This window comes from Danio aesculapii, chromosome 3 (genome assembly GCF_903798145.1).
Source record: "Danio aesculapii chromosome 3, fDanAes4.1, whole genome shotgun sequence".
Classification (NCBI taxonomy): domain Eukaryota; kingdom Metazoa; phylum Chordata; class Actinopteri; order Cypriniformes; family Danionidae; genus Danio; species Danio aesculapii.
This window is the reverse complement of record NC_079437.1, coordinates 4221630-4246116: the sequence shown is the minus strand read 5'-3', so window position 1 is coordinate 4246116 and position 24487 is coordinate 4221630. Positions and strand designations below refer to the sequence as shown.

Below are 24487 nucleotides of genomic sequence, written 5' to 3'. Positions count from 1 at the left end.
TTGTAGACAAAGAATGAAGCAGAACAGATGAGAGCCTTAATCTGGATTTACGTGTCTGATAATGTTGCTCTCGTCTGTGACTTCCTCAATGGTTGTGAATCATATTCATAATATGTCATGAGTGTTTCTAATAAATGTTCTTGATGTTTTGTGGGTTCAGAAAGATCAGAGCAAGTTCATGTGAAATGTAAATCTAAACAAATATCTCGTCTGACCTGTTTTAACAAACTGAAGGTGATCCACAACTCCACCCTGTTACCAAACTCACACACAAGAGACTGATTTCCTTCTCTCGTCTGTCCAGCTTTCACTTTGTCTCCGTCTAAAACTGAAGCAGAACAACCAGAAACTTTTTTCAGGAAGGATTTTGGAGAAATTTCTTTTAGTAAACAGAACTTTGTCATTTTTGCCGTGGTTAATTTGAAAAATCGTCATCTAGAGAGTGAAGATTTGATCACTAAAACTCTTAACAGCAGTGAAAATGGATTCAGCATCAGCAGAAGATTTTACTTGTCCTGTGTGTAAAGGAAACTTCAAGGATCCTTTTGTTTTAACATGTAAACACAAATACTGTACAGAGTGTCTTCGATCATCCTGGACAGATGACGTAACAAAGAAGTGTGCTTTATGCAAAAGAAGATCCTCACATGAGCTTCCTCCAGTTATGTGCATTTTACACAATGTGAAACCCCAGCTCTTCTGTGTGGAGGACCAACAGTATGTGTGTTTAACGTGTGTTAACTCTGAAGAACACACCAATCACACATTCAGATCCATCAGAGGAGCCATTTCATCATATAAGGTAAGTCAGACATCTTGTTTCATATTTAATGAACTATCAATAGTAATAAACAGATATTATAACATCTATACTGCCAACATTCCTGTCGTTTTGTCTAGCTCAATATCAAATATGTAAGAATAATCATGGCTAGCCTAAACTATTCAAATGCACAATATGAAGGCTAAGAAACACAGACTTCGGTTAGTCTTCAGTTCACAGTTAGCATCTAGATCAGGGGTTCTGATCGAGACGCTTTTTCAATTCGGGGCCCGCTTCTTTCTCTGATTAATTTTTGAAGGCCCACCTGTCTGGCATTTTCTCTAAAACTGGAGCACCCAGAGGAAACCCACATGAACACTGGGAGAGCATGCAAACTCCACACAGAAACGCCAACTGACCCAGGTTCGAACCAACAACCTTGTTGCTGTGAGGTGATCGTGCTACTCACTGCGCCATCGTGACGCCCATATTTATATTATTATATAATATATAATATTCATTCATTCATTTTCTTTTCGGCTTAGTCCCTTTATTAATCTGGGGTCGCCACAGTGGAATGAACCACCAACTTATCCAGCACATGTTTTACTCAGCGGATGCTCTTCCAACCGCAACCCATCACAGGGAAAATATATAATCATATTTTCATGTTTTAAAAACATACACAGATTCAAAGAGAACCACAGGTCAACAGGGAGATTGCAAAAGACCAGCTTCTGCTTTAAACTGGACTGACTGAATATCTACTATTAAGTATCTACTTCAAAAATATACAGACAAATGTAAAATACAGTACCTGTACAGAACCTCATGTGTAAGTTTCATTTTACATTCTATGGCAGAAACACAATTGAGCCTTGCTAGATCCTCCTGTATGGGTGGGCGCACGTCCTTTATAAAACACTCACAGGACATTAAAGAGCCTATATTATGTGCTCACAGGACATTAAAGAGCCCATATTATGTGCTCACAGAACATTAAAGAGCCCATATTATGTGCTCACAGGACATTAAAGAGCCCATATTATGTGCTCACAGAACATTAAAGAGCCCATATTATGTGCTCACAGGACATTAAAGAGCCCATATTATGTGCTCACAGAACATTAAAGAGCCCATATTATGTGCTCACAGGACATTAAAGAGCCCATATTATGTGCTCACAGGACATTAAAGAGCCCATATTATATATGGTGCTTCAAAGGAGTCGTCTTGATAACGAGTCATTAGGTGTTTTGCAGTGACATGGCTACGAAATACAAGCCCCGCCCAGTAGTTGCGCGTGCAAACCCGGGAGATTTAAAACCTGCGGCTCCGCCCACTAACACAGAAAAAAAGGCGCACGCACACACATAGACGCCGGTTGAATGAAGTCACGCTGTGCTCAGCTGGATATTATTGACAGTCTCTACCCAAAGATGAAACTGTGAAGAGTCAGAGGTTGAGGTTTATTTTTGCAATAATACTTCAGCATTATAGCCCAGCCTTGTACAGTGCTTCTGGAAACTACATGCTAACAACGGAGAATTCATCGGCCGTTTGTTAATAGAAGGATCAGAAAAGACTACTGATGTAATTTAAGGGACTATGTCAGAACATGGATCAGTGGATCATGGATCAGTTTCTTCCTCCATTTCACAAGTGTAAGTACGTGCGATTAAATTGTTGCCTCGTTTACTCTAGCTTGCAAATGATGTATTTAGTTGTTTTGTTACTTGTAACCGTGTGTACTGTATCCGGTTAACTCTTTATATTCTCGTATCGCGTGTAAAGCCACGTTGGAAACGCGACACATGCCGCTTTGTTTACGGATTTAACATTAAATGCTGAGGAGGAGGGTAATGTGTGTGTGTGTGTGTGTGAGTGAGAAAAAAGAGCAGGTAGAGCGTGACGGGCTAGGAGACTCGTGTTGATCTCCTCGCCAGTTTTTGCTCAATAAAATAGTTGGTCGTCTGTATTTTCAAGTCCATAGTCTGTATTTACATTCACCCACTGGCAGCCAAAATCCACGTCTTACACTATGAAGCGTGTATGCACTGTGACTACTTTTATATTGTTGATTAGCTGCTGGGCATTTCACTCTGTCTCGCGCTGAACGCTGTCAGTGTCGACCAATCGCAACAGGCTGTCATCGGTCCAATCAGCGCAGATTAGCTTCGCGCTGAGGAGGGGTTTGGGAACAAATGAATCGCTGAATGAATCATATAACCATGAAAGTGCATATTAGACTGTTGTTGGAGACCCTTACAACCAAAATATGACCCTATTTCATGTATAATAGGTGCTCTTTAATTTGGACAACTATGCAGATATATTAAATAGTTCGCACAAAAATACACAAAGAGAGACTTTCACTTCATGCATGGTTTATATGAATGGACAGACTTACGTGTGCTAGTTGCAGACGCGATCGTGTGGCTGTTTTGCTACGAGTTTGAAGTTATCAATCAGAGAACAGGAGAAATACTTCGATCGTTTTAATAAAGCATATTACTAATGAAATCCAAAAATTATAGTATAATATTGAGCTAATTTTACGCAATCTCGTGGCCCACCTGCAGAATTGCTGAGACCCACTAGTAGACCGCGGCCCACCAGTTGAGAATCCCTGGTCTAGATTATCTTGTGTAAATGACAGTTAAAGCTGTCGCTAATGTATTTGAGCAGAATTAGGAAAATGATGCCTATTTTTATGGTGTTATGGCTCAGGCATTCTTTTGTATTAAATTAAAACACACAAACAAGAAAATGTGTGTTTATGTATAAAAAATTTATTTTTTACCTATTTTTGCTGAGAAAAAAAAACTTGTGTTCATCATTCCTGAAGGACACAAAAGAGAGAAGTTCATCAGAGTCAGAGAAGATCTGTGGTTTACATGATGAGAAACTCCAGCTCTTCTGTCAGGAGGATGAACAGCAAGTGTGTGTAGAGTGTGTTTATGCTGAAACACACACCAATCACTCATTTAAATCCATCAGTGAAGCTGCTTCAACATATAAGGCAAGTCATTTCTTTTGTTTCACATTTAAAGGTCTATAAATGGTAATAAACTGATATTATACTATTTATGCCCCCTATATTGGCATTTTGTCCAACCTAACATTTGTCATCAAATACAAAAAACATCAAATACATATAGATTATGTGTAAATCAATGTCATTTGACAGCATTGATATGTTAATCTCTCAGTGATATCTGTCACAATATTAGACCAGAAGAGGGACAATGATGGCTATTATCTCCTCTTATGATTCTGTCATTCTCTTCCATTTAAATCAAACACATGCTGAAAAAATGATTCATTGGATTTACAGTTGTTGTTTTTTTAATATAAGTGGTTTTTAACAATTTATATGGGCTGAATTTAAACAAACAACTTAAATTTAGTAATGTTTAACCTAATGTGTTTGTTTAAATGCAGCTTATATGATTGTATTAACCATTTTTCAGTGCACAGACTAGAAAACATGTTGTTGAATTTTACCTATTTTGGCTGAGAAATCTTACATTAATAAACTTGTGTTCATCTTTACCGAAGGAGAGAAAAGAGAGTTCACCAGAGTCAGAGGAGATCTGCAGTTTACACAATCTGAAACTCACACATTACTGTGAAGAGGACAAACAACTTGTGTGTTTAGAGTGTGTTACCTCTGAAAAACACACCAACCACACAATCAAACCCATTAGATGTCTTGTTTTATATTCAAAGAAAAATCAATAGTAAAAAATCATTTTGACAAGCTTTATTTCACATTTGTAAGAGATAATCATGACTAGCTTAAACAATTAAAACATGCAGAAAGTGGAGGCAAAGAAACTGACATGGAGACTTCAGAGAACAGCTAGCCGTACACTGTAAAAGCCCAATGTCAATGGAGATTGATCAGTCCATTTGAGGAAACCTCGAACCATTTAAGATTGAAAAATAACATGTATGAGTCCTGTAAAGTTACTCCATTTGTGTTGAAGTTAAGTTAATGAAGTGATTAAGTGTTGATTAAGAGGAATCACTGAAGAGCTTTAGATAAAATCAACTGAAATTAAACAATAAATCTCTCAAAATCTCATCAGAGGATCAATAAACAACTCAAAAACAGCATCAGTAGCTTCACTTTTTACTGACCTGTTTGACTTATTTCTGTCAGACTTCTACAAAACACTGTTGCACTGCTGCATTAAGCGTATTACCATTGTTGAGATACATATATGCTGGTTCTTGATGTTGTGTGTTTAAAGTGGTTCAGATGTTCATTTGATTCTATACAACCACAATATTATTATGATTTTTGATATTATCAGTAAAGTGAAAGCATTACCACAATATCAATACAATCTGAAGTCAGTCTACATCAGGGATCACCAACCTTGTTCCTGAAGGGCTGGAGTCCTGCAGAGTTTAGCTCTAACCCTGATTAAGGTCTTACTAGGGTAAGTTTGAAACTTTCAGGCAGGTGTGTTAAGGCAAGTTGATGCTAAACTCTGCAGGGACATGGACCCACAGGACCAAAATTGGCAGAGGTGGGTAGTAAAGAGTTACATTTACTTTGTTACATTGACTTGAGTAAAATTGTTGGGTACTTTTTAGGTACATTTAAACATGTGTACTTACTCTCACTCAAGTAAATTATTAGAGAGAAATCATTACTCTTACTTCACTACATTTGGCGTTGATCTTCTGTTACTGCCAAGTGATGATAAATATCATCCATATATCTTGTTTGCAAATATCGCGAGGTGCCGCATTGGAGAGGTTGTGTCGTGAGAGGTTGCTATAGAGACATGTCTCCCGCTTTCGGTTAGAGCGCGCCTGTTGGAATAATGGCTAAAGTTTAGGAAGGTGTGTGAGCTTACACTGTGGTCCCGCTCGCCATCTGTGGTTCCGAGAAGGACAGTCACGCTGTCTGTGCAGTAGTCACATTTCCAGTGTCGAGGCAGGGCTTTTATTGGGCCGGGTCGGACCAATCACATGGGGTGTTGAGCAGTGAGGCCAAAATCATGTCGCGTTTCCACTGTCGGGCTAGTAGCTCGCAGCGCATCACACTAACCCCACCCCCAGAACGTCCCCCGAATCAAACGCCACACAACCCGCCCACTTCAGCGGGAATCAGGCAGATAAAGCACACCATCGCATCATCACGAAACCATTAAAATGAAGACAACCGAAACAAACAAATGACACGCTACTGTACAGCATTATATTATATGTCTATACACACAGGCCTGTGTGTTTCATTCATTATATTCATTTACTCGCCGACAGACTGTTGGCATCGTGCATCGAGTGGTCTCGCCACTAACGGAGGGACCCAGCACAGTGAGCACACCTATCCATAATAAAAAACCACAGAAATTCTCTGATAATAACATCCTCGCTTTAATAGACGTCACCAAACATTCAGCCCAAAGGCTCTGGAGACCTAAAACATATACATGTTTTCCCTCTGCTATATGACACTTAATAGGTAATTCCCCTTTATTTAAGGATGTTGCATATTATTCGGTGATCTTAAGTGTTAAGTGTTTCAGCACATAAGAGCAAGTAATAAAATGTAGCCTATATTTCGTTGCGTTTAGCAGCTATTCACTAATAAAGCTCTACATTCAAAATTTCACCACGTCATATAAAAACATAAACACTTGTTTGAGGACACAGAACACATTTTGTATTTGCAGTTTTCCCCGATGCGTTTAAAGCGGCGCTGCGCAGGACTGGATAACAGAAAAAGGTCGCCTATTTTCTGCTTTCACTCACCCATAAAATGCTCTGTTTGCACGATTTGATTAATATCATCGTATCCAAATACTTTTAAAATAATGTTTTAAACCTCCTCCGGTGTTTATTGTTTTTAGACAATATCTAAAATCTTTTTCTCAGATAGGTCTTTGTAAAATGAAAGTTATATATGGCTTAAAACGGTTTATGTATTGTATATACCTAAATTGTTATAGCTAGCTTTTGTTTGTTTTATATTGGTTTATTTATTTAATGTGATTTTATTATATCCGATATTTGTAATTCTTTAAATGATTTCAATATAGCTTAGGCTGTTTTATCAAGATATGACACTATTGTTTCGAGCCTACACAAGTAGACATATGATTTGGAAAGTTGTATGTCTTTCTGTTGTATTCATATTGTGTATTATCTCCAAAGTAAATTTAAAAAGAAAGAAGCCGCTCACGGCATCAACAGAGCTGTCAAGGGAGCGCTCTTTTGCCTGGTCTCTCACACACATACAGGCATCTAAACGTACACATACACGCACAAACACGCCTTTTAAACTTGACAAAAACTCTCGACAACATTTACTGGCTGCTGTGTCTTTAATATGGTGTAAAGATTATTGTGCGTAATTGAAACATAGAGGAGGACGCAGCAAAGAAAAGTCACTTATAAATGAAAACTTTATTATTTTATGCAACATCCTTACATTTATAATGGAAACATAAGGGCGATCATACGAAAAAAGACCCCAGTCTATAAGGCTATATGTTTTCTTTCCCTTATTTATTTATTTGTTTGGTGCGTGTACTCGTGTGTGATCGGAAAACTAGTGTAATGACGGCACGCCATCTTTACCAGACTCGGGCAAAGTCAGCCTCTACTTTCACTCCGCCCTGAAGCCCCAGCTGGCCCTCTTTGGCCCAAGGTATTCGGCAGGCCGAAAAAGGCTAGCCGCTGGCCCCGAGAAAGCCCCGCTTTGGCCCAAGCTATTCTACAGGCTGAAAAAGCCCGGCCGCTGCCCCTGAGAAAGCCCCGCTTCGGCCCAATTAAGCCCCAGAAGTGACAGTGGAAACGCGACTAGCCCTGGCTCACTCGCTTTAGGCTCAATAGTGGAAACGCGGCTAGTGAGTTTACTGGACCAGACAGACTGATCTCACGAGAAAACGTAAGTATTTTACGTTTTGTCAATTTAGTGGCTAATTCGTACAAATTCGTACGAGTTCAGTCGTACGAAATTGTACGATTTTAAAAAGGAGGCGTGGCACCTAACCCCACCCCTAAACCCAACCGTCATTGGGTGATGAGCAAATCGTACTAAATTGTACGAATTAGATCGTACGAATTCATACGAATTAGCCACTAAATCAAAAAGTTACGAATTGCAGTGAGATTGTGTTGGACCAGGTCACCCGGCCTGAAGTTCAGTCTATGTTTTTACTCCAAGATGTCAACAAGAATAGTTTCATAATGCGATGCACACATCAATCTGACATCGCAACATATACATGAATGACAGCTCTGACCTGAAAAAGCACGTAGTGGCAAGTGGCAAAATTATCCATATTTTTAGACCTTATTAATGGTAACCATGGGATAACTAAAGAAACTGCTGTTTAATGGAATAGCTGATTAGCCCTGCACACATTAGTCATTTAACCATTAAAAATACAGCATTTAAACATTATTTTTTAACATACAATTGCTGTAACAGAAAGATTTTTTCAACACATTTCTATAGTTTTAATAACTCCTTTCTAATAACTGACTTCTTTTATCTTTGCCATGAAGACAATACATAATATTTGACCAGATATTTTTCAAGACACTAGATATTTTGTCACCATTAGAATTATAAGGTTCTATCTGACATTTTCATCAAACTTGAGTTATTGACATATTCTAATCAAATGACAACTTATTTACATTATGGGATGTTTTTTATAAGTTGTTTATATTTTTAAGACTTTTTATTTAAAAAACAATGTTACACACACATACTGTTTGCTATACGGAATGCAAAAACATTGAAGCTAAAAATCTCAAAATCATTCAGAACGCAGACAGAACCTTATAATTCTAAGGTGATGATTTTTAAAGAGACATTTAAAGGCTTAACCAGGTTAATTCGACAAGTTAGGGTAATTAATGATAGTTTGTACTGTTGACAATCAAAAGAAATATTGCCTAAGGGGGCTAATAATTTTGACCTTAAAATGGTTTCAAAAACATTAAAAACTGTTTTTATTTTAGCTGATATAAAACAAGTAAGACCTTCTCCAGAAGAAAAAATATGGAATGAAAATTTCTATAAATATATAAAATGAAAAGTAACTAGTTTTTCATCAGATATTTTTTACTCTTACTCGAGTAACTTTTAAGATCGTTACTTTTACTTGAGTAAAAATGTCCGCAAGTACTTGTACTTTTACTTGAGTATAGATTTTGGAGACTCTACCCACCTTTAAAAATTGGTGACCCCTGCACTACTGAAGTCAGTGGTAGTGTAATGTTTCTCTTTAACACCATCTCTCTTCTTTTTGCAGTAAGTGTTTTATCCTTGTCTTTTCTTTTCAATTCCAGGAGAAACTTAAAACAGAAATAAAGTCATTAGAAGAGGATCGTAAACACAAAGAAAATATTAAAGGAAAGTTTGAGGAATCAGCTAAACACATCAAGGTGAGCAATCTGAACATCATATTAATGTTAAGTATGGGATAAAGTACATCCAGAAGGTTCTTATCAGAGAATAAGGGCTTATCGGCACCCTGACACGCAGTCAATCGTCGTTATATGTACAGTAGACAAAAATGGGCCTGAACTGTGAGACGTGCAGTAACCTACTGTTAAAGCAAGTGATTGCAGCAGTGTCTTCATGCAGTAAACAGTGCTACTGTTCAGCTTTCACACTCACTGCTCATATATATATATGTATGTATGTATATATATATATATATGTATGTATGTATGTATGTATGTATGTATGTATGTATATATATATATATATATATATATATATATATATATATATATATATATATATACACACACATGTATGTATGTATGTGTGTGTGTGTGTGTGTGTGTGTGTGTGAACGGAAAATATTCAGACTCCCTTAACATTTTCACTCTTTGTTATATTGCAGGTGTTTGCTGAAATCATTTAAGTTAATTTATTTCCTAAATGCACACACAGCAGTCCATATTGACAAAAAAACACATAATTGTTGACATATTTGCAAATTTATTAAAATAAAAAAACAACAAAAAAGAAATATCACATGGTCCTAAATATTCAGACCCTTTGCTCAGCATTTAGTAGAACCCCCCTTTTGACCTAATACAGCCATGAGTTTTTCACACCTGGATTTGGGGATCCTCTGCCATTCCTCCTTGCAGATTCTCTCCAGTTGTGTCAGGTTAAATGGTAAACATTGATGGGCAGACATTTTAGGTCTCTCCAGATATGCTTAATTGGGTTTAAGTCAGGGCTCTGGCTGGGCCATTCAAGAACAGTCACAGAGTTGTTGTGAAGCCTATCCTTCATTATTTTAACTGTGTGCTTAGAGTTATTGTGTTGTTGGAAGGTAAACCTTCAGCCCAGTCTGAGGTCCTGAGCACTCTGGAGAAGGTTTTCATCCAGGATATCCCTGTACTTGGCCGCAGTCATCTTTCGATTTCGCAGTCATCTTTCACTCGATTGCAACCAGTGGTCCTGTCCCTGCAGCTGAAAAACACACCCACAGCGTGATGCTGCCACCACCATGCTTCAATGTTGGACTGTATTGGACCGGTGATGAGCAGTGCCTGGTTCTCCACACATAATGTAATGTTATGTGTATTTATATAATGCATTTATTGTGTATGGCCATACACCCAAAGCACTTCACAATCATCAGGGGGGTCTCTCTACACCACCACCAGTGTGCAGCATCCACTTGGGTAATGCGACAGCAGCCACAGGACAACGGCACCAGTGCACTCACCACACACCAGCTATAGGGTGAGTGGAGAGACAGTGACAGAGCTAGTTTGGTGGATGGGGATGATTGGGAGGCCATGATGGGTAATGGCCGATGGAGGGAATTTGGCCAGGACACCGGGGTTACACGGTACACCCCTACTCTTTACAAGAAGTGCCATGGGATTTTTTAATGACCAGTCAGGACCTCGGTTAAACGTCCCATCCGAAAGATGGGACCCACTGACAGCATAGAGTCTCCTTCACTTTACTGGGGCATTAGGACTCACGCAGACCACAGGTTGAGCGACTCCTGCTGGTCTCACTAACACCACTTCTATCTTGGTTTCATCAGACCAAAAATCCTTCAGGTGTTTTTTTAGCAAACTCCATGCATGCTTTCATGTGTCAGGCCACTCTACCATAAAGGTCTGACTGGTGGAAGACCCCAATAGCTCAGTTTGACCAAACAGCCAGCTCTAGGAAGGGTTCTGGTTGTCCCAAACATTGCACATATGTCTTGGAAAATGCAAACTTAAATACAGAAATACAATGCCATTTTACATATTGCATAATCGTTTTATGTATTACATTTCAAAATTGCTTTTGCTACACACATCCCACGGTGTTATGCTGAAAATCTAATCCTGCGTTTCCTACACGTGAGTGTAAAGGCATTTAGAACAAATAACATTTGAATGATAATTTTGCTAGTTTTTCCTTGTACTTTATACACATTAAATTCGGTTTGTGTATTGCATTTTCAATTTAATTTTGCTACTTACAAATCATTAAAACGTGGATACAATGTATATATTAAAACTGTGTTTGAAATGAGAAATGCAAACGATGTAATTTCATTTTCATTCTGCACTAAATATTGCACATATGTCTTGGAAAATGCTAATTAAAATACAGAAATACATTGCCATTTAACATATTGCATAGCCATTTTGATATTACATGAATTATGCTACTCATATGCTTCCATAAAAAAACAGTATAATCTACATCCAAACTGGCAGCTTACATACAAAGGAATTAACTTTAAAAGATTTAACACATATAATGGCAAATAACTCCGCAAACAATTGTTTCCAAGAGTCCAGGTCCACTCAAGAGGTCTCCATGACCTCTGACCTGGCTGGGTAGATCCTACGGAAACAAATCATCTGTCATACAGAAAAAGCAATGACACACATATTATTCCAGTATTATTCTGGAAGGACACTAAGCTCATCATATAATAACCATTAAACTTTATTAATAATCATAAAGACAAAATAATTTATACGTGATACTCCATCCTGGAGCAAACATCCATCAGAAAACCCACGCCATCACCCTAGGTCCAATACTTGTGCTAAATGGGCGCGTCACTGCTAAGGACTACTGAACCATTCTGGAGGACCATCTGCCCCCAATGTTTCAAACGTTGTATCCTGAAGGTGGTGTCGTGTATCAGGATGATAATGCACCAATATAACAGCAAGACTTTGGAGGAGCGACTCAGGAAGGATTTCAGGATGTTTTCCTCCATCAGCATCATGTAGTGACCTGAACACTATTCTTCAAGAAGAATGGCTCAAAACCCCTTTATCAAAGAGAATCAAGAAACATTTTATTGATGTCATTGTTTTTGTCAAAAATATGCAAATTATCTTCTTGTAAGTGTTTGATGTAAATGTTCGAGGTTATGTGAGTTGATGTAATGATGTTCAATTCAATTCAATTCACCTTTATTTGTATAGCGCTTATACAATGTAGATTGTGTCAAAGCAGCTTCACATAAAAGGTCACAGTAAATAGGAACAGTGTAGTTCAGTTTGTAGTGTTTAAGTTCAGTTCAGTTTAGCTCAGTTCAGTGTGGTTTAATAATCACTACTGAGAGTCCAAATACTGAAGAGCAAATCCAACGATGCGCAGCTCTACAGATCCCAAACCATGCAAGCCAGAGGCGACAGCGGAGAGGGAAAAAAAACTTCACTAAAGGCGGAAGTGAAGAAAAAAAACCTTGAGAGAAACCAGGCTCAGTTGGGCACGACCATTTTAATTTCTCCGCTGGCCAAACGTCTTGTGCAGAGCTGCAGTCTCGGTGGCGGAGGCTGGAAGCTGGCCTCAGCGAAGACTCGTCTGTCTCTGGAGCGTCACAGGAATCAGTCTCATGTTCTCCACTCCTCCATGACCACCACAGTAGCTGCTCAGGATACGGCCTGGTCCAGGATATGGAAACCTTGGGATCATCTCGTCGTTGGTCTTGGATCGAATCAGTGGCTCTGTATAGTCTGAGGGCCTCGGGAGGAGTATCCCCAGATGGAAATGGAGAATAAAGAAGATAATTAGCGTAGCTGATGTTCACAGTGTATATCAACAAGATGCATAAGCTGTGTGGAAGCCCCCAAGTGGTGCACTAAGTGTATGCTTTACTAAACAGATAGGTCTTTAATCTAGTTTTGAATTGGGAAAGTGTGTCTGAGCCTCGGACGTTATCAGGAAGGCTATTCCAGAGTTTAGGAGCCATAAATGAGAAGGCTCGACCTCCTTTACTCGACTTTGCTATTCTAGGTACTACCAGAAGTCCTGAGTTTTGAGACCTTTGATGTTTGTTGATTTAGCATCCATGTTGTTTTATTTAAAGGTTAAGGTTGACCACACAGAGAAACAGATTGTACATCAGTTTGAGACGCTTCGCCAGAAACTCGAAGAGGAAAAACAAGCAGCGATCGCTGCACTGAGGGATGAAGAGGAGAAGATAATGAAGAAGACAGTGGAGGAGATCGACAGTCAGATCTCAACTCTTACAGATGCAATCAAAGACACAGAGGAGATGCTAAAAGCCAGTGATGACTGCTTACTAAAGGTCTGATTCAGATGAGTGACTTGATTGATTGATTGATTGATTGATTGATTGATTGATTGATTGATTGATTGATTGATTGATTGATTGATTGGTTGGTTGGTTGGTTGGTTGGTTGGTTGGTTGGTTGGTTGGTTGATTGATTGAGCTCTTGATGATCAGTTGTGTGTTTCTTCTGCAGGAGGCAGATGTCTTAATGAAAAGGTGAGTGATCTGCTGGTGTCTCTGCTCTCTCTGCTTCTGAAGCTAAAATCACTGCAGTTCTGACTTCTGAATGTTCTTCCAGAGTCCAGATCTCACAGCTGGATCCAGAACTGCCATCTGCAGCTTCAGTAAATGTGTCACGGTACTTGTGGAACCTGATGTCCAACATCAAGAAAAAGATGGAGGAGACGATAAATAACATTTTTCAGTACAGTAAGTCTACAAAACTTCTCTGATCTTGCATATACTGTTTTCATGATGCTAAACTGCTAGATTATTTTAGTCATTAATGAGTGAAAAATAATTTATTTCTGGTATATAATTAATGTCATCAAACAAACATAACTTCCCTTTCATCATCTACCAATCCAGCATCAGGACATAATAAACTCACACCTGTTCTACAGTAGTGATTGTAAGACAAAACCTATGAATTTAAAGTTCTGATTTAAATAAATAATTATAGCAATCATATTTTTTATCAGGACAGGGCAAGTTAATGCATTATTATTGCTGTTATTATTGGGTTAAAACATCAATTAAGTAACGCAGATGTGTTTTTTTATTGCACATTTACACAGTTATTACTATTACTATTGTCATTTTACTATTTACTATTTACTATTGTCCTGGTTTGGAATGTTGGTCATCACACATCTCAAACAATGCGAGCATTTGGAGTGGGCCAAGAGCAAAATTACAGTCACCATGTAGAGGAAGTTAAAATTGTCCATACATACATAATTGGCATTACATAATTGACATCCACTTGAAATGGTCATGAAAAAAATAAATAAAAATAAAATTGTAGGGTGGTGCATGACTTTGTTCTTTGGAAATCAAGTGGATTGATGAAAGATGGACATTGCCTAAAGGACTGATAGCCCCACCCTAAACGACTGATAGCCCCACCCAAAAAGACTAATAACCCTGTCCTAAAGGACTGAAAGCCCCACCCTAAACGACTGATAGCCCCACCCAAAAAGACTAATAACCCTGTCCTAAAGGACTGAAAGCCCCACCCTAAAGGATTGATAATCCTGCCCTAAAGGACTGATAGCCCCACCCCAAAAGACTAATAACCCCACTATAGAGGACTGATAGCCCCACCCCGAAAGATTGATAACCCCACCATAAAGGACTGATAGCTCCACCCTAAAGGCTTGATAACACCACCCTAAATGACTGATAGCCCCACCCAAAAGGACTGATAACCCTGCCCTAAAGGACTGATAGCCCCGCCCTAAAGGATTGATAACCCTGCCCTAAAGGATTGATAACCCTGCCCTAAAGGATTGATAACCCTGCCCTAAAGGATTGATAACCCTGCCCTAAAGGATTGATAACCCTGCCCTAAAGGATTGATAACCCCGCCCTAAAGGACTGATAGCCCCACCCTAAAAGATTGATAACCCCGCCCTAAATGACTGATAGCCCCACCCTAAAGGATTGATAACCCTATCCTAAATGACTGATAGCTCCGCCCTAGATAGCCCCACCCTAAAGGAGATTAAGCTCATCCCTCTCCTAAAACAGCAGGAAAACATTAATTGTGCATTCAATGTAAGATTCAGTAAGCTTCAAAACTGAAATCTCTTTTACTGTAAATGCAGCACTGTGTCCAGCGTAACAGCAGCTGCAGCGCACAACAACTGTTGGATATTGTGTGTGTAGCGAAGACTAGAATACAGACTCACTTACGTGCTCACAAGTTGAGACAGTGTCTTTAAATTCCATTGTTTGACGGACGTGTGTGACTGTTATAGACGTGCGTCTTTAGCAGCACCAATATTTTTCAAAAGCCGTGTGAAGATAAAACAATTGCATCTTTTACATACAGCAGCACTCATTCATCATACTGTCTCTGTCCACAGCAGTGGACCAATCAGAAGAATACGGAGGAGGGACTAGTGTTGCTCGCCTCTGTTTGCAACATGGCAGAGCCAATTCTAAGCAATGCGTCTCTTGTTTTCAGATGCAAAAACAGGTTCTTTGTTAATGGCTCCTCAATGGTTGCACTGCTGTGGTCTTTTCTGTCTAACAGTGATGCACATCTGCACTGATTGCCTTTGTACAATGACATCCCTACTATATACATCTAAAAATAAGTAGATTTTGATTTCATGCTGACTTTAAAGCAGAGGTCTCAAACTCAATTTACCTGGGGGCCGCTCAAGGCAGAGTCTGGGTGAGACTGGGCCACATCAGGTTTTCCACAAGAAATTAATTATATTATTCATTTCTAATTTGTTCATTTTTTTCATCTTATTTTGTGTTAAAAAATAAAAATAAAGAGATTTGAGAAGATTGGAAATTTTAACACAAAATAAGAAGAAAAAATAAATGAAAAATTATTAAGAAAATGAATCAATCAGTAATAAATAGTAATAATAATAATAATGATAATAATAATATTAATTAGATTTACTGTTATCCGCTTTGTTGTTGTTACAGGGGAAAAAATCATTTTCATTTGTTTTAATTTGTTTTCACAAGTAACGGTGCGACCGTATAATTTGTAAGGGTTATCGGGGATTCTTATTGCCGATGGACAGGTGTCAATATGTGACTGCAGACGACTACATTAGGCTGCATTGAGTTTCATTTACTTTTCTTTTATCCCGTGTACGCATCACTTCACAATAGCTCTCTAAGGGCCATTTCAGTTCACTTTCATGTGAAAAATAGTAATTAAATAACTCACTCTGACTAATCTTAAAGAAGAGCCCACGGTTAGCTCCTCCGTCATGTTCTGTGGCCGACTTGACTCGCGTTGCTTCTGTCACATGCTATCCAGGGAGACAGTTCCAGCTAATTGAGATCAGGCTCATTATCAGATTTACTCGTGGTGTTAAAGAAATGAAAATATGCTTGACTGCCTCTTTGATATTTTGAAAATCCATATTGAGGTCAGCCACTTTGCCATTATTTATTTTCACTGCTCACCACGCGTGAAACAATAACCACCTACCAATGAGGGCCATTGTAAGAATAAGAAAGATGATTGGCTGAAAATATTGTTTAGGACCAATAGTCAAACACGACTTTTGCTTTAACTTGGGCATGGTGACTACCATCATGCATGCGCACACACATACACTCCACACAGCCTTCGCTTGCCTCTCTCTCTCTCTCTCTCTCTCTCACACACACACACACACACACATGCAGGTATTCACTGCGCACAAATTAACGCTGAATGAATTAAAATAAATACCGGAAAGCAAAACGGGAATATCTGACATTTCCCGAAGCAAGATGCAGCTCAAATTAAGCACTGATTTATATACATTTATCTACGTATAATGTCTCGCCCAGAAATGAGGCAGCCAGCATGGAGCGATGTCCCGCCTCCAAGAGTCATATACCCCACCGTGATTGGTGGGTTCGTTTAGCTCTGCACACAACACTGTAAAGGGTCATATATATCAAACTCGTGGGCCGCACTGACATTAAACTTTCAAATTAAGCCGGGGGCTACAAACTATCGTCACGCCGGCCGCATTTGGCCTGCGTGCCACGAGATTGAGACCCCTGCTTTAAAGGTATCACACTCTTCCACATGACAGAGTTGACTAGGGTTGGGTACTGAAACCCGGTGCTGTACGTTTGTAACCAGTATGTACCGGACCGAATCAGCATATAAATATCGATGCCTAAATTTGGTGCCACTGTTGCTGCAACAAGGACGTAAGAAGCATCAAGGGGTGCATCAAAGGCACACAGAGGTACGCATTGTCACACCATCTCTAAACATTCAATTCTAAACAACTTCGAGGAATACGGACAGGCGATGTCAGGCATTTGTTATTGTTCATTTAGTAAGCGAGAGCGACTCTCTTCAGATCAACACACATGATCACGTTCATCAAATTTGCTCTAAGTGTTCTAAAGCGTGTTTTACAGCAATGTGAAGCAGATGCTTTACAAAAGTTGCGTGTAGGGGGAAACACAACAAACTTTATGACACAACTGAAGGCTCATAGAATCAACTTAAAGGCAGAGGAATGCACGGTCTCTGAAAGCTTGCGACATCATCTGGCACTTTCAATGAGTACATACATGGACACCAATGCTCTGATTTTAATATGGTTAAGACAATACTGATTAAGAGTCTAGACTACTATGTAAACAGTGATTTTTGATTACCTTAAAGGACCACAGATACATTCGCGTCGCAAAATGCGGAGGTGTTTTCTTTCCATTCAACGGGCGGTATCAAATTCCATTAAAAGAGCACTCTTCCTCCAGTCCTTACTTAATGCTCGCATCAAATACCTCAGTTTGTCATGGGGGCATGAATGAAATGTTCCTGAATGAAAGTGAAACAGCAGTTAAATTTAAAAATGAAGCACCTGAAATTACATGAAACTTTGGAGGAAACATGGATATCGTGGTGACGCAATGATGTTGATTGATCTATGTACTATAACATGTAAGACAGGATCATGAAAGGAACATTCAAAAAGCAACTCATGTAAAGACCTTAATCATATTATTGTCTTATTCAGATTAAGGCAAATCATTAGATTACTGATAGCAAGTAAACAGTCACAAACCCCAAACCTAGAATAAAGTTCAGTATTGTGATGACAGCCTGTCCACAGGTTAGTAGTAAGCTAATGTAATTTCATAATGTAAATCTTAAATTCATGTTAACCAACAAATGATCAAAGGAAATATATTAGTGTAATTCAAATATATAAAACATGACTTGATGTTTACTTTAAAGGGCACCTAGGTTAGCCCTTTTTTCAGATTTAATATAAGTGTTTTGCGTCTCCAGAATGTGTCTGTAAAGTTTCAGCTCAAAACACCCATCAGATTTTTTATTATACCTTTTATTAAATTTCTATTTATACATTTTTTCACTGGGTGGCGGTTTTGGTGTACTGCTCCTTTAAGGCTAGTCCTCCCCGCCCACCGTTTCTACGTGCCTTTCTGCTTGCCTTAATCTCCTCCCTCGGCTGCGTCAGACAACAGACAGACTTAAAGGAAGCAGATCTCACGTAGCGCTTGTGAGAAATACTACAGTAAGAACTTTACCAATGAGTATTTGATGTGCAGTTACATCGATGAGTCACACAAAGTTCACGCGCGCACACACATATACCGCAGCAGACACACACACAGACAGACAGAGCGCCCGTTTAGCTTTGCACTCTTTTTGCACGCATATGTGACAGGATACAGGTTATTCTCCACTGCTGTATGGATATCTGTTATGTTAGTGTACAAAATAAACCTGATTTAACGTCCACAAACCGGGATTGAAGCGTCTTCCTTTATAATTGTTCTGACACGCGGCTGTGCTGATGAAGTGAATCTGAAGTGAATCGCTGTAATTCATTACACACATGCTCTGTTTTAAAACATTTTAAACATGTGAAACTCACTCTTGATCACGATTGATGACTCTAGCGAACTGAACAGACCTTTTATTCCCGGTTGCTTTGCGCTCATCCTCTCTTGTTGATATGATTATACACGTGACTACCGGAACATGTTAATATGCGCAGCTGTCAATCAATATTGGTGGGCGGGGGGACCGCACTCCTACGTAAAGTTGCGGTCGATCTGAAAACCGCTCCAATTGGTCCACCGTTTTTATGTTGCCAAATTGAAAAAAAAGGACTGGGTGTGTTTATTTCACCACAATATGACGGTCTTTACACCATACATGCACATATATTTGTCAGAAAAGCTTGAAAAGTAGATTTTTCACCACAGGTGCCCTTTAAACTTTAATTATATTGTTCTATTAAAATCATTTTTTTTTAAAGATTTTGTCAAATAAAAGATGTTTCTAGAGTCATCCACCATAATTTTGTGGCTCAAAAGGTATCGGTTCAGGCACCGTTTTTGCACCGGTATCGTTTTAAAAGTATCGATTTAGCACCGGTATCGAAATAACCCCAAACGATACCCAACCCAAGATTTTGGAAATTGATTTGAATCTTTAGAAGTTACCAAAGTGAAAGCAGGTTTGAATGTCAGTTTGCACTCTTCAGTCTTGCAATAGATAATGAGGGCACGTACATAAAAAAAATGTGCATTAAAAATTATTTATAATGAACACTAGAGTTTTACATATAAAATTAAGAGGAGTACATTCTGAGTTCATTACAAATTATAAAGAAATGTACTCAAGAACATTTATAAACATCTTGGAAAGTACAGTCAGGTATTCTTTCATCAGATCTTTGAAAGGGTTTCTACAATTGAGCATCAGATTAAAGCAGTTGTTGATTGTGTCTCCTCAGTTCCTGTGTTTTTGGATCCAAAAACAGCTCATCCGGATCTCTTAGTGTCTGATGATCTGACCAGTGTGAAGAGAGAGAAGAGTCCTGATGATACAGAGAAACCCTACCATCCGTATGTTCTGGGTTCAGAGGGTTATACCTCAGGAAAACACAGCTGGGATGTGGAGGTGAAAGACAGTAAATTCTGGACTATTGGAGTAACGACAGAATCAAACCACAAGAAGGGAGGTGATATCTTTAAGTCTGACAACTGGAGTGTTCACTATGATAATTATAGTATGACCACATGGGCTGGAATTGCTGTTGGTCAACTTGAGCGTTTGAGAGTTGAACTGGACTATGATATTGGAGCTGTGTCTTTCTCTGACCCTGTAAAAAACACACCTCTACACACATTCACAACCACCTTCACTGACACTGTCTTTCCTTTCTTTCATACTCTCGACTCTCTGAAGATCTTCGGATTCAGTGGGTAAATGTAGGTCTGGATGTTTTAAGTTTTCATGTTTCTATTATTTAATGCACAAGACATGAGTTAGGCTGACACTGACATTCACATACTGCTGTTAAACAACAGATCCGTTTTTTTATTTGTTGATTTAGTATGTCTAGTTATTTTATTTTTGACCTGATTGAAACCAAAGCCAAACTGAAGTGATCATATATAGACATTTCATATGCTTATAATGGGGACTTTTAATCGTCAGTAATCCATCTCAAGCGATTTGGTGAACAGTTCTGCATTTAAGATCTAAAAAAAAACAAAGACCCTCACTGCCTGATTGATGTCATGCCAAACAAGAAGCACTACATCATGTTTATATTTACATTTAGTCATTTAGCAGACGCTTTTATCCAAAGCGACTTACAAATGAGGACAAGGAAGCAATTTACACAACTATAAGAGCAGCAGTGAACAAGTGCTATAGACAAGTTTCAGGTGTGTTAAGTCTAAGAAGCAAAGCATTAGTAATGTGTTTTTTATTTTGAGAGAGAGAGAGAGAGAGAGAGAGTACAGTTAGTGGTATAGCCAGAGAGGCAGTTACAGATTAGGAAGGAAAGTGGAGACTAAACAGTTGAGTTTTTAGTCGTTTCTTGAAGACAGCATGTGACTCTGCTGTTCTGATGTAGTTAGGGAGTTCATTCCACCAACTGGGCAGATTGAATGTGAGAGTTCGGAAAGTGATTTCTTCCCTCTTTGGGATGGAACCACGAGGCGACGTTCATTCACAGAACGCAAGTTTCTGGAGGGCACATAAATCTGCAGAAGTGAGAGCAGATAAGAAAGAGCAAAGCCAGAGGTCGCTTTGTAAGCAAACATCAGAGCTTTGAATTTGATGCGAGCAGCAACTGGCAGCCAGTGCAAACGGGTGAGTAGCGGAGTGACATGTGCTCTTTTGGGTTCATCAAAGACCACTCGTGCTGCTGCGTTCTGAAGCAGCTGAAGAGGTTTGATAGAGTTAGCTGGTAGCCCGGCTAGTAGAGAGTTGCAATAGTCCAGTTTGGAGAGAACAAGAGCTTGAGCAATGAGTTGTTCCATTGTTCTGCACCATGGAAATTTATTTTACCATGAATTTTATCACAAATCAAAAAAAATTTGATTGATTTTTTTTAATAAATGAGTGATTCTGAGTGTTTTGGCCAACAGAGAAGGCTTTACTGGCCACTTATTGTGTTTGTTTCTTCATTTTAAGAAGCATTGCAAGTGCAATCTTGTTTATTCTGCTGTGTGTGAATGTACAACGAAATCACTCAAATCATTTATATTATTGTTAATGGCTCAAAGCCACTATGAGTGTAGTGTATCAGTCAGCAAAATTAACCAAAATCATTCATTCATTCATTTTCTTGTCGGCTTAGTCCCCTGGGGTCACCGCAGCAGAATGAACCGACAACTTATTCAGCATATGTTTTACGCAGCAGATGCCCTTCCAGCTGCAACCCAGTACTGGGAAACATCCATACACACTCATTCACACACATACACTACAGACAATTTAGCTTACCCAATTCCCCTATAGCGCATGTGTTTGGACTGTGGGGGAAACCGGAGCACCCGGAGTAAACCCACGCCAACACGGGGAGAACATGCAAATTCCACACAAAAATGCCAACTGACCCAGCCGGGGCTCGAACCAGCAATCTTCTTGCTGTGAGGCGATTGTGCTACCCATTGCGCCACCCGACACCCTAATCAAAATCATTTAACATATATTGTTCACATTTCAGCCTTTATGTATTTTGTTTATAATTCTTTTATCATATTTCCTTGTTCATGTCATGTTTTAGTGTTCTCCACAGACACGAGAAGTGATCCACGGTCTGTTTCCATCAGTTCTCTTCGTAAAGGACTTTTATTTCCTTCCTGTAGGCAAATGGTGGACTTTAATTTTGGCAATTCACACAAGTAATTGGAGACTTTTATTCTGACACATTTTTTTGGGGCACATTAACATCTACAAGCCTGCCTGATTTTGGAGGGAAACTCAGTATTGACGCCTCTGCTCTCAAAACATTGTTTCTTGAAACTTCAAATCTTAAATGAATCGTTTGTAGTAAATCATTCATTCATACATTTTTTTTTTTTCGGCTTAGTCCCTCAACCGCCAACTTATCCAGCACGTTTTACGCAGCGGATGCCCTTCCAGTTGCAATCCAGTAATGGGGAAACATCCATACACACTCTCATTTCCACACATAAACTACAGACAATTTAGTTTACCCAATTCACCTATACCACATGTCTTTGGACTGTTGGGGAAACCGGAGCACCCGGAGGATACCTACGCAAACACAAGGAGAACACGCAAACTCCACACAGAAATGCCATTGTGCTAACGACTGCGTCACTGTGCTGCCCCTGTGATGATTCAATGGTTCACAATTATACACTGCCAAGGTCTTGTGATTTCAGTAGTTTAATCATTTTACTGCAGGGCTGATGAGCTTTGTGAACCACTGAATCAATGAATCATGTTGCGGGATTATTGATCAAGCCTCAGAAGCAAAAACATTTTACTCTTCTGGTCTCTTTTAAATTCAAGTGTCATTTACGTACTTTATGTTGGTTCTTTGTATAGCATTCTGTTCTGTTGTTTTTATAGTTTACAAATAAATTGATTTGATTATGTTATGTCTGCAGCTTCTGATGAAAATAATTCCCAACAAAGTCACAGCTGAGCCGCTGAACATATATATGCAATTTTATTATCATTTTCTTATAAATGTTTTTACATTTATAGTGGACACAGTGGCCAAGAGAGAGCTTAAGTTTCAAAGGGACCCAAAAATGTGATGGACCCGGCTGGGATTTGTTTATGGTGTCATGACTATTGCTCAGCGAAGTTTAGGTGATAATTAAAAGGTGAGGGTTTTTGTTGTTGTTCATTCATTTTCTTTTCAGCTTAGTCCCTTTATTAATCTCGCCACAGCGGAATGAACCACCAATTTATCCAGCATATGTTTCATGTAGTGGATGCCCTTTCAGTTGCAACCCAGTACTGGGAAACACCCCAACACAGTTATACATTTTGGCCAATTTAGTTTAGCCAATTCAGCTGTAGCGCATGTCCCCATTGTTGTTGATGTTGTTGTTTATTTTTACATCCTGATTACATGATTCCCTTGTCTTTTGTATACCATTAGCCTAAATACCCATAACCCTAAATAGCCAGGTCCATGCCAGTTTTGGGTCCCCTTGAAACATTTCTTTTGTGTTATTTTGCTATTTGCATGTGTTGTGAACAATTGCAGTGTGTTTTCTTAATTTGTTTGCATTGTGCAGATTTACAACACATTTGTTATCAAACTGATAAAGTTTTTTTGTTTATTTGCTGGTGTTTTTTGTAACCCCGTGTGTTTTCTTAAACTGCAGCACATTAACGTCTCTTGGCCACCGTATTATTTGTGTTTTTAAACTATTCCAGCAAGTGATTCATAGTGAGTATTCATAGTGTTTTTTGCTATTACGTGTTGTTTCTTTTGGCTTATTAAAGTAGTGACCCATGTCTATGTTAAAATGAGTAAAACTAGTTTGTTTACTCTTTGAATTTTCATGCACTCTTGTGTTTTAGGAATTTTACATAAAGAGTAAATTCACAATGCCAACATTCAAATCAACAAAATCATCATAAAAAAATAAACATTTTTAATATCTTTGAGACGCCGTTCACCTCAAATAAATGTCTTTACAGCATTTAGTAATGACAGTTTTACAGGATAAATGCAATGAACATTTTTGAATTAGGCTGCTCTAATTTTATTTGTTAATCAGAAACACATGAGGATCTTAAAATGTCTTTGCAGTTGACACTTTGAAATGTTGCTCTCCAAAAATACTGACTAGAAGAATACTAGAAATTTGGGGAATATATCTAAAACATTTTCTATTTGTTTCATGTTCATGCCTTCCTGTTCAGGGCTACAATTAAAAGTACTGAAATGGTTGAATGTGTTAAAAATGTGTCCATAGTTTCCTAATGATTTCTAAAGGCTCATGCTGTGTCACAATAGGGTATATGCATTGGTATGCAGAAGGACTTTTAGTTTTGCAGTAACCTGGGTCAAGCGCTTCCGGTGAACTGTATGCACTTACAAAATTGGCGCGATTATGGTCTGTTCTCTTTTAAAAAATCAATGATCTTCACTGTCTAATATAGAGTGAGTCTCAGAATGTACAAGAAACACTGCATTAA

General features: G+C 38.7%; 1 protein-coding gene across 1 annotated transcript; it reads left to right on the top strand.

Moving 5' to 3' along the window:
- Positions 1-269: 269 nt before the first annotated feature.
- On the top strand, positions 270-23622 carry LOC130220702 (E3 ubiquitin-protein ligase TRIM39-like). The gene is made up of 7 exons (XM_056452927.1): positions 270-802; positions 3612-3785; positions 9092-9187; positions 13108-13329; positions 13508-13530; positions 13613-13743; positions 19794-23622. Exons 1-7 carry the CDS (start codon positions 482-484, stop codon positions 20267-20269), a joined length of 1443 nt encoding a protein of 480 aa, XP_056308902.1. The 5' UTR covers positions 270-481; the 3' UTR covers positions 20270-23622.
- The last annotated feature ends 865 nt before the right edge of the window (positions 23623-24487 follow it).